The sequence below is a fragment of the Sinocyclocheilus rhinocerous genome, unplaced genomic scaffold, assembly GCF_001515625.1.
Source record: "Sinocyclocheilus rhinocerous isolate Xijiao unplaced genomic scaffold, SAMN03320098_v1.1 scaffold2083, whole genome shotgun sequence".
Classification (NCBI taxonomy): domain Eukaryota; kingdom Metazoa; phylum Chordata; class Actinopteri; order Cypriniformes; family Cyprinidae; genus Sinocyclocheilus; species Sinocyclocheilus rhinocerous.
The window spans coordinates 762,281-774,511 of NW_015666157.1; the positions used below are offsets into that span (position 1 = coordinate 762,281).

A 12,231-nucleotide genomic window follows, 5' to 3' on the forward strand; every position below is an offset into this window, starting at 1 on the left:
TGCGCCTGTGATACAGCTGTTCTGCGTTCTGATTAAAAGTTAAGACAGAGCGTCTTTTGTTTGTCGTTCTTCAAACATTACAGTAGACATATTTTGGTTTAGAAACTTTATTGTTTCATCAGTTAGTCACGTTAGCACTCGGCTAACGTATCCACCATTATTGTTTTAAGTGTTCACAGTTTAGCAGCTATTTAGAAATCATTGGCAAATTACTCTAATATTAAATGTATATTCTGAGAAAATTACAATGTTTTCTGACCTTAGATGCATTTAAACCTGTTGTAGGGGACTCCAACACAATATTAGGACACTTTAAAATACCATATGACCTGCTCTTTAAAGGCATAGTTCATCCAAAAATGAACGCAAAAGATTATATTAACTGTTTTTGTCCATATATGTTCATCAACTAAACAACAATGGATGCCATTGACTTTTATTGTATGGAAACATTTTTCAAGATATCTTTTGAAAAAGGTTTGAAAAGGCATGAGAGTGAGTATATGAAAACAGAATTGATTTTTAGGTGAACTATTCCTTTAGTTTTCCCCTTATCACAATTGTACTGTAAAGACAGTACAGCAAAATAATATATGTCATGTTTGTACTGTACCATGACTTCAGTACATTTACATTTTACATTTACAAGTTTTCCTCGGGGCTTCAGCGATGTCATCCCGATGGGGCTTCTTTAACTGCCAAAGAACGGTATTCCCATGCTTGTGGAGATGGATGGTTTAAATATGCCCCGTGGTGCAGTTCATATTCCTCTGTGTAGAGGGTTTGACAGATCTCTGTGAGCAACGCTCTGGACCAGAGAAAGGCAAAGTCTGCCTCCCTGGGTGCGTGTAAGAGCCCAATTTGAAACAACAAAGAAAAACGATATCTCCTGTTGGAGTCCCCGACTGGAGATCAGCCATATCACTCAGACTCCATCTGTGTTATCTGGGGACAACAAAAGGTTTCAACAGATATGTTATATTGTGGAATAAAGCTTAATCTTTTTTAATCAAGATGTGCTATTTGTCTCCGCATTAGGGATGAGTGGAAAAAGTGTTCTCTATTTCCTGAGCATTAGAGTGGGAAATCTTCATATCCTTCCTGCATTTATGGCTATGTGAAATGAATGCAGATTTTCAAAGAGTACGGTCCAGCAAATGTCATCCAAGATTTATCATCCATGATAAAGCACATATCTCCAACCAGACTGCACGTACCGAATCCGCCAAACAGGCATATCAAGGGATTAGAGGAAACAGCAAATACTTCATTGAATATTCTGGCTAACAGTTCAATACAGATATTGGATGGAAGAGAGGAAATAATCATTTACACTTTTGCTCACACACACACACACGCACAAATGCACACATTCTCCCACACTGACACAAGCTGTGAATGTGAGGTGGAAGGTGACTCACTATGCACGCTGGCAGACAGGAATCCCTGCTGGAGGAAAATCCTGTCTGCGAGGGAGACACATGTATGCATACATAAGTTCAGACCAAGCCTGCTATATTTTTAGCTTGAGCCCACAACCCAACAAAATTTTTCAGATGATGTTTAAAAATGTGAAATGGACTTTAGCCTGTTTGCTGCCTTTGACGTCACAGCTCATGTAACTGCAGCATAGTCGCTAGTCCAAGCCAAACAACAGCCACTAAGATGCTGACAGACAGATATACAGGTATTACAGATCTTCTTGAGTCACATATTTATTCTAAAAGTAAGTGGCAGTACAAAGCCCAAGATAAGTCATATTGGTTGTTTAGCAGGATAAATAAGAGCACAAAACAATTGTGAGAAAATATGACCTTGCTGCCACAATGTTTTTGATGATTTTTAATATTTAATGTTATGGTTTCATGAGTGATTTGGTTATGCAGACGTTAAGGTGTTCTGAGTGGTTTTAAGCATCTTGCTAGGTGGTAACCTTCCTTCAATGCAAGTCTATGGATTTTTTTGCATCTGTTTTCTTAGGAAAGATATAGCACACTTCTTGACATCAAGCTGCACAGTTTGAGGTATTATTCATGTCCACAGAATAAGTGACGCAGGACAAGTTGGCCACTGAATAATACTTGGGGATTCCTCAAGCTGACAAAATGCCGTTGTTTACCACACCGATATTTGATGCATTTTTCAAATCAATCCCATGATGCAGCTGAAGGCCTAAAGGCAAAATCCATGTTTCTCTCTTAAGGCATTGGACTGTGTGTCATCTACATCTCTGTCAGGCTGACAGCTAGGGAATTGTGTGCCATGTGACTGCCACAGCCCCGAGTCCTGCCTTCCTGCAGTCTGTCAGCTTGTTAGAGAGACCTCACATCTCCTGGCTAGCCAATAATGACTGCTGGATTACTCCTTTAAGACCAGACTGGCCTCAATTTAAAGATCAACAGCTCTTTGGTGGCCAGCACTGGCTCACGGGAAGTTTATCCATTGAGATCTCCCTCAGGGTCGAGCACTGTGTGGAGATCTTAGACTGACTTGTGGCTGGGTCATTCACAGAAAACTGTGCCATTTGTGCTAAAAAATTTCAGGATCTTTTTATTTTTATTTTTTTTATTTAATTTGAAAAGGTATCAGCCATAGACATTGAGGTACCACCACAGGGCAATGTGTTTCCTCCAGTAATAAGTTTAGTGGTCAGAACATAAGGTTATGTCGTTAAATTATGACGTTTTTGTACAATTACACTACCGTTCAAGTTTAAGGTTAATACTTTTTTTATGTTTTTGAAAGAGTCTCTTATGCTCACTAAGGCCGCAATTTGATAAAAACAGAAAATCACATTTAAAACACCTGTCTTCTAATTTAACATATTTCAAAATCTAATTTATTCTTGTGATCGCAAAGCTGAATTTTACAGCAGCCATTACTCCAGTCTTCAGTGTCACATGATCCTTGACAAATACAGTAATATGCTGATGTGGTTCTCAAGAAACATTCTTATTATCACATTTGAAAACGGTTGTGCTGTGTAGTAGTTTTGTAGAAAAAAAAAAGATTTATTTTTATAATAATGTTTTTACTGTCACTTCTGATTTGATGAATGCCCAATAGCAGGCCAATAAAAGTAAACAAAATGAAATTCTGATATAGACTATAAGAACAACTTGCATCTGTTTGAACTGTTATCAGTTGGAGGAAATTTTGTCCAAAAAAGCATTTTTGAAAATGAAGACATGCTAACTGGCTGATATTCTAATCAAAACATACATTTAAAAATAAAATTGTTCTATTCTTCTGTTCTGTTTGAGTTCAGTTGATCAAATAATGTGACCAAGTTTAGTATCCTGTTAAATATATCAGTACATAGAACTCAAATGGCACTGTTTTCAGAGAATGACCCTGCTACAATAAGGACGTCCTTCTCCTCAGTACCAGCTTGTGCCAGTGTGAACTGGACCACAACCAGCCATTCAATCCTAGTGTCTCTCTGTCCTGAGAGCTTTATGCATGATGTATCACTGAGACAAGAGCAACATAAATACTGCAGACACTGAGATATCCTCAACAGCGAAATATCATTCTTCTTGTTACCAATACTATAGTTGATTTTGGATTCATGATCCTCTCATCTGGTTTGCTTAGAAATGAGGCTTGATTCAAGATTTAGAACCTACAGTATTAACAGAATTTGCTGTGGAGCTTCACATGATTTTTTCCCCTCCCCAGTTACTGAGTAAACACACAAGAGAGCTGAAGCAGGGACACTTAAAGTGCACTCAGAATCTAGGGACATTGCCTTTCATAGAGCTGGTGTTAAAAATCTACCACACAGCCGAAAGGTCACTCTCTTCAGGGAGGCTGAACGGAGAGTTTTAAGTGCTTGCGGTTAGACTGCTCTTCAAAAGGCAATGGGCTCTTAGCTATTCATCATTGAAAAAAATCACTCCATAATCAACAAAGAGATGAACAACAGAGAGGAAGGATTAATAGTAGCACTTAAAAAAATACTTGTTTGAATTGGTAATCTATGGCAAGTTCGGCACTGTAAGTCACTGGATGACTGACAACAAGTATCATTGTAGCATTTCGTATGCTTCCCCAGGCTTGATAACATGCCAAAGAGCTTGCAAAAGTAGAATAATATGCAAATATGAATATTATTGAGGCAGAAATTAATGGTGTGAATTAACACGTCTGCCACCGAAGAGAGTGAACCGTAACACACAAAGCACTGTGCTTGAAGCTCCACCCTCATCTCAAATTTTAACAGGAACAAGCAAGTTTATCCAATATGCCTCCTTTTGTTTGCACTGCATTTTAGACAGATTACATGAGCACACAACCATCAAAAAGCCTCTCGCGGCCCTACCCTATCATTCCTCGTGTTGAGTGAAAAGACACCCATGTCACATGTTGCCAAGAGGCTCATCAGAGCCTGCCGATACAATACATATTTATGGACCATCCATATTTAACAGCATCCTTTCTGTTGTTTGGTTGGTTGAGGAAATTCAGTGAAGCTCATATTATGTAGCTCTCTTTTGATGTTTCAACATGAGCAGAGATGTGAGGGAAGCTCAGTCTTTTCAAGATTAGTAGACTTGATTCAAACGTTAACATTAAACAATTTCCAATTTTTCCCTGTTCACGAGAAATGGTTTGGCAGGCCAGCACGAGGGAGCCAGCCTGACACGTTTTTTTCACATCTCGCTCGCTTTCTCGGGCTCTGTCTCCCCCTGTCTATTTTTTTTGTATTCCTTAACCTTTCTTTTCTCTCACTTCTGTCTCTTCACTCCTTCGCTCTCCCTCTCTTTCCCCCATCCCCCATGTGTCTCCGTCTGCTCTCGGAGAGGGATGGGTTGATTATCTGTGTCTGAAGTAAACTGCCCTTTCTGGCACTGGCCAAGGTCAATTACGGCCACACATTCAAAGCAGAATGAAAATAAGGGGTGAATCGCAGGTGCAGTAGATTGACTTTTCCTTTCAAGCTGCTTTTTCTACCCCTTTTAATGTCATTTTCTTCAGCTTAACTTTTTCAGTAATTTCATCAGTTTTTAGATACATATTTGGAGAATTTTTGAAGCATTCGTTTACATTCGTAGGAAATTGGTTTTTCCATGATAGCCTGGTGAAATGCCAGGGGAGCTATATTTAAATTTTTACTTACAGTCCTCTAATTATTTCATAGTAATTCTCAACATGCTCCTACTGAGATCATCAACCCTTCCCATGTTGCATTGTTTCACACAGTGACTCTTGAAACATGAACAAAAGACCCAATGTATATGCATATTCGAATACTAAAAATACTGGTGTCTCTCTTCGACAAAATAAAAAGGAAAGAGGGGAAAAAACTTAATTGCTAGGCAGGAGCCTTTCAAGCGTTACCATGGCTACACGATAGAAAGGTGTGTGCTGTTTTAATAGCAGGCTGTGAAAAGGAAGAGCTGTCAAGAAAAGAGCATCAGGCAGAAGGCGGTTAAAAGCATGGATTGCCTCTTCCTCATAGTGTTTGCTGCCAGAGATCAAAGTTGGACAGTGTGACACATATCACCTGTCTAATTTGTTGTCTAGGATGCAAAATTAAATAAAGCTTTCATTGTATTAACCGCTGGCTCTCTTTGTGACGACCCATGGGAGACACTCTGCAGTCAGCAATCAAGTTTAGCAAGCAAAGGAGGCTTAGCCTGCTCAAAAATGTATTCTAAATAGACATAACACTAAAACGGATGCTTTAATCAAATTTTTGTATAATTCAGAAGTATATATTTTATAAATGTTTTTTTATTCTTTTTATATTGATATTTATTTATTTATATTTATTTTAATATTTTATATAATTTCTAGCATAGGTGGGAATCTGCTCTTCTAATATGTAAATTGACCAATCAGAATGGATATGCTAATTATGGAATGTTGTTTGTTTCCAGCAAAAATGCAGCTGAAATATGCCTCCTTCCATATAAATAACCGATCATTATCAGCAGTAACCTTTCAAACAAATTAGCTGTCAATATCACTTTAGTGAATCTAAATTCTGCTTGTGATTAACACAACAGGTGGAGTGAAACAAAAACAAGAATTAAATAACAGTTTTAGAGAGACTTCAGATTTATCTTGGAATTGGAGTCTGCATTACCGAAGGATGTCAATATAACCCAATGACTGCACATCTCTGTGATTGTCTATTTAATTATTAGAAAATTTTTAATAGAAAGAAAATCATTAATTAAATTTGACTCATTAGTGGTTTGTTGTGTTTCTTCCTGCAAGACAATAATTTAGTGATTTTTGTTGTAGGCAGTGTGTATATCTCTCTATTTATTTATGTTGTTTTTTTTTAAACTTATTTTAGTCAGTCAATTTTGTGTCGTTTTATCATACTCAAGACTTCTGAGTATCATCAAAGAGGGCCAGGCTTTGTTATAAGACAAGTCTTTGTGAATCAGGGTCTTTGTACTTTCTCTACATCACAGTAATCAATTTCAAAAGGAAAGCTGCAAAGTTGCCAAGATGAAAGAACATTTTAAACTCATCTTCAAAATCATTAGTATAAACAAAAATTTTTTTTAGTTTGAGTCGTTAAGTTGAATAATTAAGAAGTGACTAATTCTGTCTGGTCTTGATGATTCCTCTCATATTAAAATACACTTTACAACACCAAATGCATTGTTTATTTTTGAAAACATTCAGAAAGTAGCTTAGTTTTGGCAGAATGAATGAAATGTTTATATTGTTCAGTGTGTTATGAATTTTAAGAAGGTGTGAAAGTTTATTTTAAGAAAGTGTAAATTTGTCAACGATACTGATTTATTTATTGAATAATCTTAACATTATATGAGGAAAAGAAAACTTTTAAGACTATAAAGACAGTTACATTAAATGGAATAAGGCTAAAGCGGCACATGAGTTTGCTGTAGTTGTCAGATGTGATTAACATTTTGTAGCGTTCACTGTTGCTAACTAATTTAACTCGTCTTAGCTCTTTTGTGTAATAAGAATGGCTTATAAACTGACTCAACAGTTGAACTTTCACCTTTCTATGCTGTGAAAATCACCAGTGGTAGGATCTGGTTTGTTTTAAGGCCCTTGGTTAGCATGCAGTCAATGAAGTAAGCTGTTAGTGTTTAATCAAGGGTGCAAGAGAGCCTTCCAAAACACATCCGAGTTCAACTCCCTTACATAATGCAATTTCATCCCATTTATTCTGCCGTTGCATCTGACTAACATGCCACTTAGTTCCTGTCTTCACTCCTTTTCTAACCAAGTACCTTGTCTGGGGTTGACAAGAAACGATTTAACAGAGAAATAATAGACAGGAAGGAGTTCTGTGGAAATGCTTTTCTCTCAGCTTAAAATAAAACAATAGGGCTCCAATTTTGCACAATTTAGCACCTTTGTAGTAATATTTGTCCAACTATTGCTGGTTCTTAATATCTTTTTGAAAAGAGACTGGGAGAAAGTGGGGTCAACTTTTATTAATATATATTATAGGGGTTTCAATTTTTTGATTAACTGACCTTTTAAAATATAGGAGATATTGAATCTCATATTCAACAGTATTATTTTCGCAAGAAAGTATTTAGGAAGTGATTTGCTGTCAAATCTGTCTCATTTGTCATTTAGAAGGAGACTTTTAGAACAGACACATATTTATATGTTTAGAACTTGCAGTCTTATACAGATATGAGGTTTTTAATGTGTAGTTTAATGATGGGTGTTAATGGAACTTGTAGATTTATGAATGATAGTTTTGGTGCTATTTACCAATAGAGAGAAGTGCTCCTAGGATTATTGAAGTGGTGGAGTTATTGAATTGACAGCAAGCCTGGAAGCTTTAATCGATGCAGTAATGCAACATACACACAGTGTTTACAGATGGCACCAAATAATGGGTCATACAGAGGAGATGAATGGCTTTCACTGGCTAAATTAAGTCATTTTGAAGAAGACCGTACCCTGCAATATTTAAAAATCCTTAAATCAGTCAGAATGAAGTAAATATATATATATATATGCTGCACAATGTGAAGCTAATACAGCTTGCTACTGTACATAGTGAGTCTGTTTTTAGTAAATCATTAAAAGTGAATTGTTGTTATAATGTTATAATTCTCAGTTGTAAGTTGCTTTGGATAAAAGCGTCTGCTAAATGACTAAATGTAAATGTAATGGGTATTTTAATTATTTTAGTGATAATGCAATGTGGCGTTCAGCGTAAGTCTCAAAATAAATGAAACAGAACCACACCACTGAATAACCACTTGAATTACCTTCATTCTTTAAGATCTCAGTTTCACAACTCCGTCTGACAGCTGTGCCATTTTTATTTTAATCGATTGATTAATCTGATGGCGTCTTATGTTCTGGATAAGGACGTGTGAGATGTTTAGGAAAATATGGGACATTTTAATCAGATTTATGGCTTTAGTTTCCATAGAGAGAAAACCATGTTCCTTTGAACTTCTCATTTTGAGAAATTATTTTTAGATTTAATATTTACAGATAATGTTTACTGCTCCTGCTAGATTCACAGTCTGGCATGATCCCAGACTTTTCAAATGAACTGCAAAATAAAATTTCGTGGAGCCAAATGAAGTGTGGGTGTACAGTATGCCCACAAGGTGTGGAATCAGATGTACTGAAAAGATGGTGAAGAAGAGGTTGGAATGCCCTTGCCAAAGTGTGGATTGTGCAATTGGATATGGATATTTGAAGAAAGACTTAGCATGGCTGAGCATGGCACCTGGAGTGAAGGTGAAAGTAGAGATTAATTTGTCATGAGTGAATATCACATTTTGTCTTGGGGCCAATTATTTTGTCTGTATGCTCATTGAGGTATCAGCAGACAGACCTGCAGTGTCTGCCTACAGATTAGACCTCAGGCGTATCACCATGCATACAGAGTAATAGGAAAATGTACAGGAACGTGAATGTTATTTTAAGAAGTCTCTGTGCTCTGTTACCAGGTTTGCTGTTTCTATTCTGTTAATTAAATGTACCAAAACTCCAAATACCAATGTACTGTCTGTTCAACTGTATAAACATACAAATTATAAATGTTATTCAGAGTGGACACCATATTTAGTGAATGAATGGAAACAAAGCTGTGAGGGACAGAAGTGCAATCTGTTCAATATGTCGTATAGCTCTTCTGATTGATAGAAAATGTCCCTCACTGCCAAATTAAATATTGAGTTTATTCTGACTTAAAACTGTATGTTATAAATCAGTGTTTTCCAATCCTGAGGTTTCAAATGCTTAGGGATTTGTGATGGAATTGGAGGAGGGCTGTAAGATACAATAGAAATGGCAATGCTAAATTGCTACATTATTAATATTTTTTAGAATAATAAATAATTAAGGGGTATTTTATTGTATAGAATTAGGTCAAACAGATAAAGTAGTTTCAGTTATTCATGTGAAAATAAATTTCAGTTATTCATGTGAAATTGTGAAATGTTTATTGAACCCTTTTTTAACTCTAAATTCCACACAGCATTTCCCACAGCTTTTGTGTGATGCCTTCCTCTTGTGTCTCCCTTTCTTACAGGAACTGTTTACGCCGGAATGCAAGTTTAAAGAGTCTGTGTTTGAAAACTACTATGTGATCTACTCATCCATGCTGTATAGGCAGCAGGAGTCGGGGAGAGCATGGTTCCTTGGCTTAAATAAAGATGGCCAGGCCATGAAGGGGAACCGGGTGAAGAAAACTAAACCAGCTGCTCACTTCCTGCCCAAGCCATTAGAAGGTAAAGCGTTCTCTGAAAGTCTCAAGAGAACGGTTAACATCCAGGTCACTGTGACACTGGCAGAATGGTAATGAAGTGCACAAGCCCCTGAGCTTTTGCTTGATGCCTTTTTACAGTTTTTCTCAAATGGTTTACACATTTTTTTAAAACTAAGGTCAAGGTTTTCAAAACAAGAAACACAGGCATCCAAACGCTTTTCCAAAACAGGTTGTACATTTTCATCGCATTAATACAAATGACAACATACATCATTTTTATCGAGAACCCACACACAAACAAATCTCCAGTCCAAGGTTCATGTTTTCAAAGCGTTTAATACAAACAACTACAGAGATGGAGGAGGTAGAAGAAGATAAGAGAGGATAGGAATAAGAGATAAAGATGAAAGAGTGGAGGAGGAAGACAGAGGATGGGAGAGGATGTAGAATGAGGAGAGGAGAGGAGGAGGACATTGAAAGAGTTGAGGAAAGAGCAAGAGGAAATGATGTAAGAGGAGGGTGAGAAGAGAGGAAGGGGACAGCAGTCTCAAATGAGATGAGAGACAGTTTAATTGACACTGGGTCATAGTTTCTTGATAGAGGCCAGACAGAGTTCAGCATAATGTGAGCAGATCTACATTGACTATAGAAAACCAAGAAAAGAGGGAGGAATGTCATTGGTCAATGATGACCCAACATCACCATCTGTGCTGTGCTCTCATGGGGCTGTACAACATCCGTGCCAGGTGTGAATTGAACATCTTCACCGTTACTTCCTTAGATGCAGAGCTTGAATTCATGTGGAATACTTACTGGACTTCCTCAACAATTGGCTTTGTTCTCTCTCACCGGACTTGTGTGTGTAGGTGATGTAAAAGACGAAAGCAGGCATTTGGACCAAAGTGAGGCAAGGGAGGGGGAGACTCAAAATGTTTCTAAACTTAAAACGCATTATTGCCCCGTTTGTGTTGTTTTACTACTTACAATTGATTCAAGTATAAAACGTTGTTATTAACAATGCACAGCGTGGTTTTTAATAATATTTTTAGGGGGGACAACCCTCAGATAGGAGGGGTCCTGTCCCCCCGACCCCCTGGGATTTCCGCCTATGCATCCTCGATCACTTTTAGTCAGCTTTGATGAAACTCCTCTCAGCTAGCACATCTTGTCAAAGTGAAAGTAGCCTTGTCACCTGACCTGAATACAGCGTGCTGATTCGCTAAAATGGACTTATCGGCTTCTGTTCAAAAACAACAAGGGCGCTTGTCGGCTTCTGCAGTAAAACGTGATCTCGCGATGCCTTGAAAGTGGACAAAACCGGCTTTTTTGACAAAACGTGTTTAGAGTTCAGATCGCGCTATATGTGAAGAATAATGCATGGCAATCAGCTCTTTTTTTTTTAAGTGGCGTTTATCGGTTTTTGCAAATGAACTCTTCATATATATATATATATGTACATGTATACATTAGGGCTGTCACAATATTAGATTTTTCACACCACTGTTATTGTGGCCAAAAGAATTCACGATATCGATATATCACGATATCTATAGAAATTCTTTTATATTTATGTCTATTTACTTTTAAATTATATCTATTTAATTTTTTACTTTGTTTACTTAGTTTTTCTTTTTACCCAATGACCATAAGGATACTGATAAACACTTTCACCTCTTCTTCAGGTCACAGCTGACCTGAGACTCTGGATTTCTCTTCTTTGAAGCTCTCTATGAAATAACAAGAGAGAAAATACTGTCAAGTTCAACAGTACGATGAATAAATAACTAATAACTAACTCAAAACTAATACTTTAACCTGTTAACTTGCGTGCCCGAATTTTAATCTCTTTAACCTATCGTTGCGCCGGCGCCAATGCAGTCATGCAGTTAACGCACTTCTAATTCAGTATTAATGTGCGTCTAGAACGGCCGCAGATGAGGCATTAATTGCATGGCACTCTGACCAACTTAACATTTTACAGAGTTTAATGTAGCAATGTGGTCGCTCAGTTTTTCTAGATTTGTTTTAATCGTATAATAGATTTGAACAAAGAAATCAAGTGCTGCACACATGTATTGGCCATGACTTGATTGCAAATACAATTACAAAAATTAGAGGAGTAGAGAAAACGTGGTACTTATTAAAAGAATCACCCCTTTATTTAAATATATGAACACAGGAAACCGCTGTTAACAGGTTAATGTAACGGTTCCCATTCCATGACTAGTAAAATAATGGCAACTTACTGTCTGTATGCATGGTTCTTCTTGGGAGTTGCGCGGCCGAGCGCTGCGTCTTCTTCTTGTTTGACAGGGGTCAGCGTTAAGGCACAATACTGCCACCTGGGAGGTCAACCAGGTACTGGCGCTGGAGTAGGCTATTGTCGTGTTATCATAAGTGTCCTGTTCATTTTAAATATTGTGGTTATCGCCAATATATCGTATATGGTATATCGTCACAGCCTAAATTAACACAATGTCCATATTTCATGATTTGAATATCACGGTTATCGTCAATACCGGTATATCGCGACACCCCTAATATAC

General features: G+C 37.3%; 1 protein-coding gene across 3 annotated transcripts in view; it reads left to right on the plus strand.

The window, feature by feature from the left end:
• The window catches only part of LOC107731762 (fibroblast growth factor 14), a 151,144-nt gene that overhangs the window by 134,965 nt on the left and 3,948 nt on the right, over window positions 1-12,231 (plus strand). For all 3 annotated transcript variants that reach the window (XM_016542932.1, XM_016542933.1, XM_016542931.1), the window contains one exon: window positions 9,509-9,707. In XM_016542932.1, coding sequence (XP_016398418.1) covers window positions 9,509-9,707 — 199 coding nt within the window. The remainder of the gene's footprint in view (window positions 1-9,508; window positions 9,708-12,231) is intronic.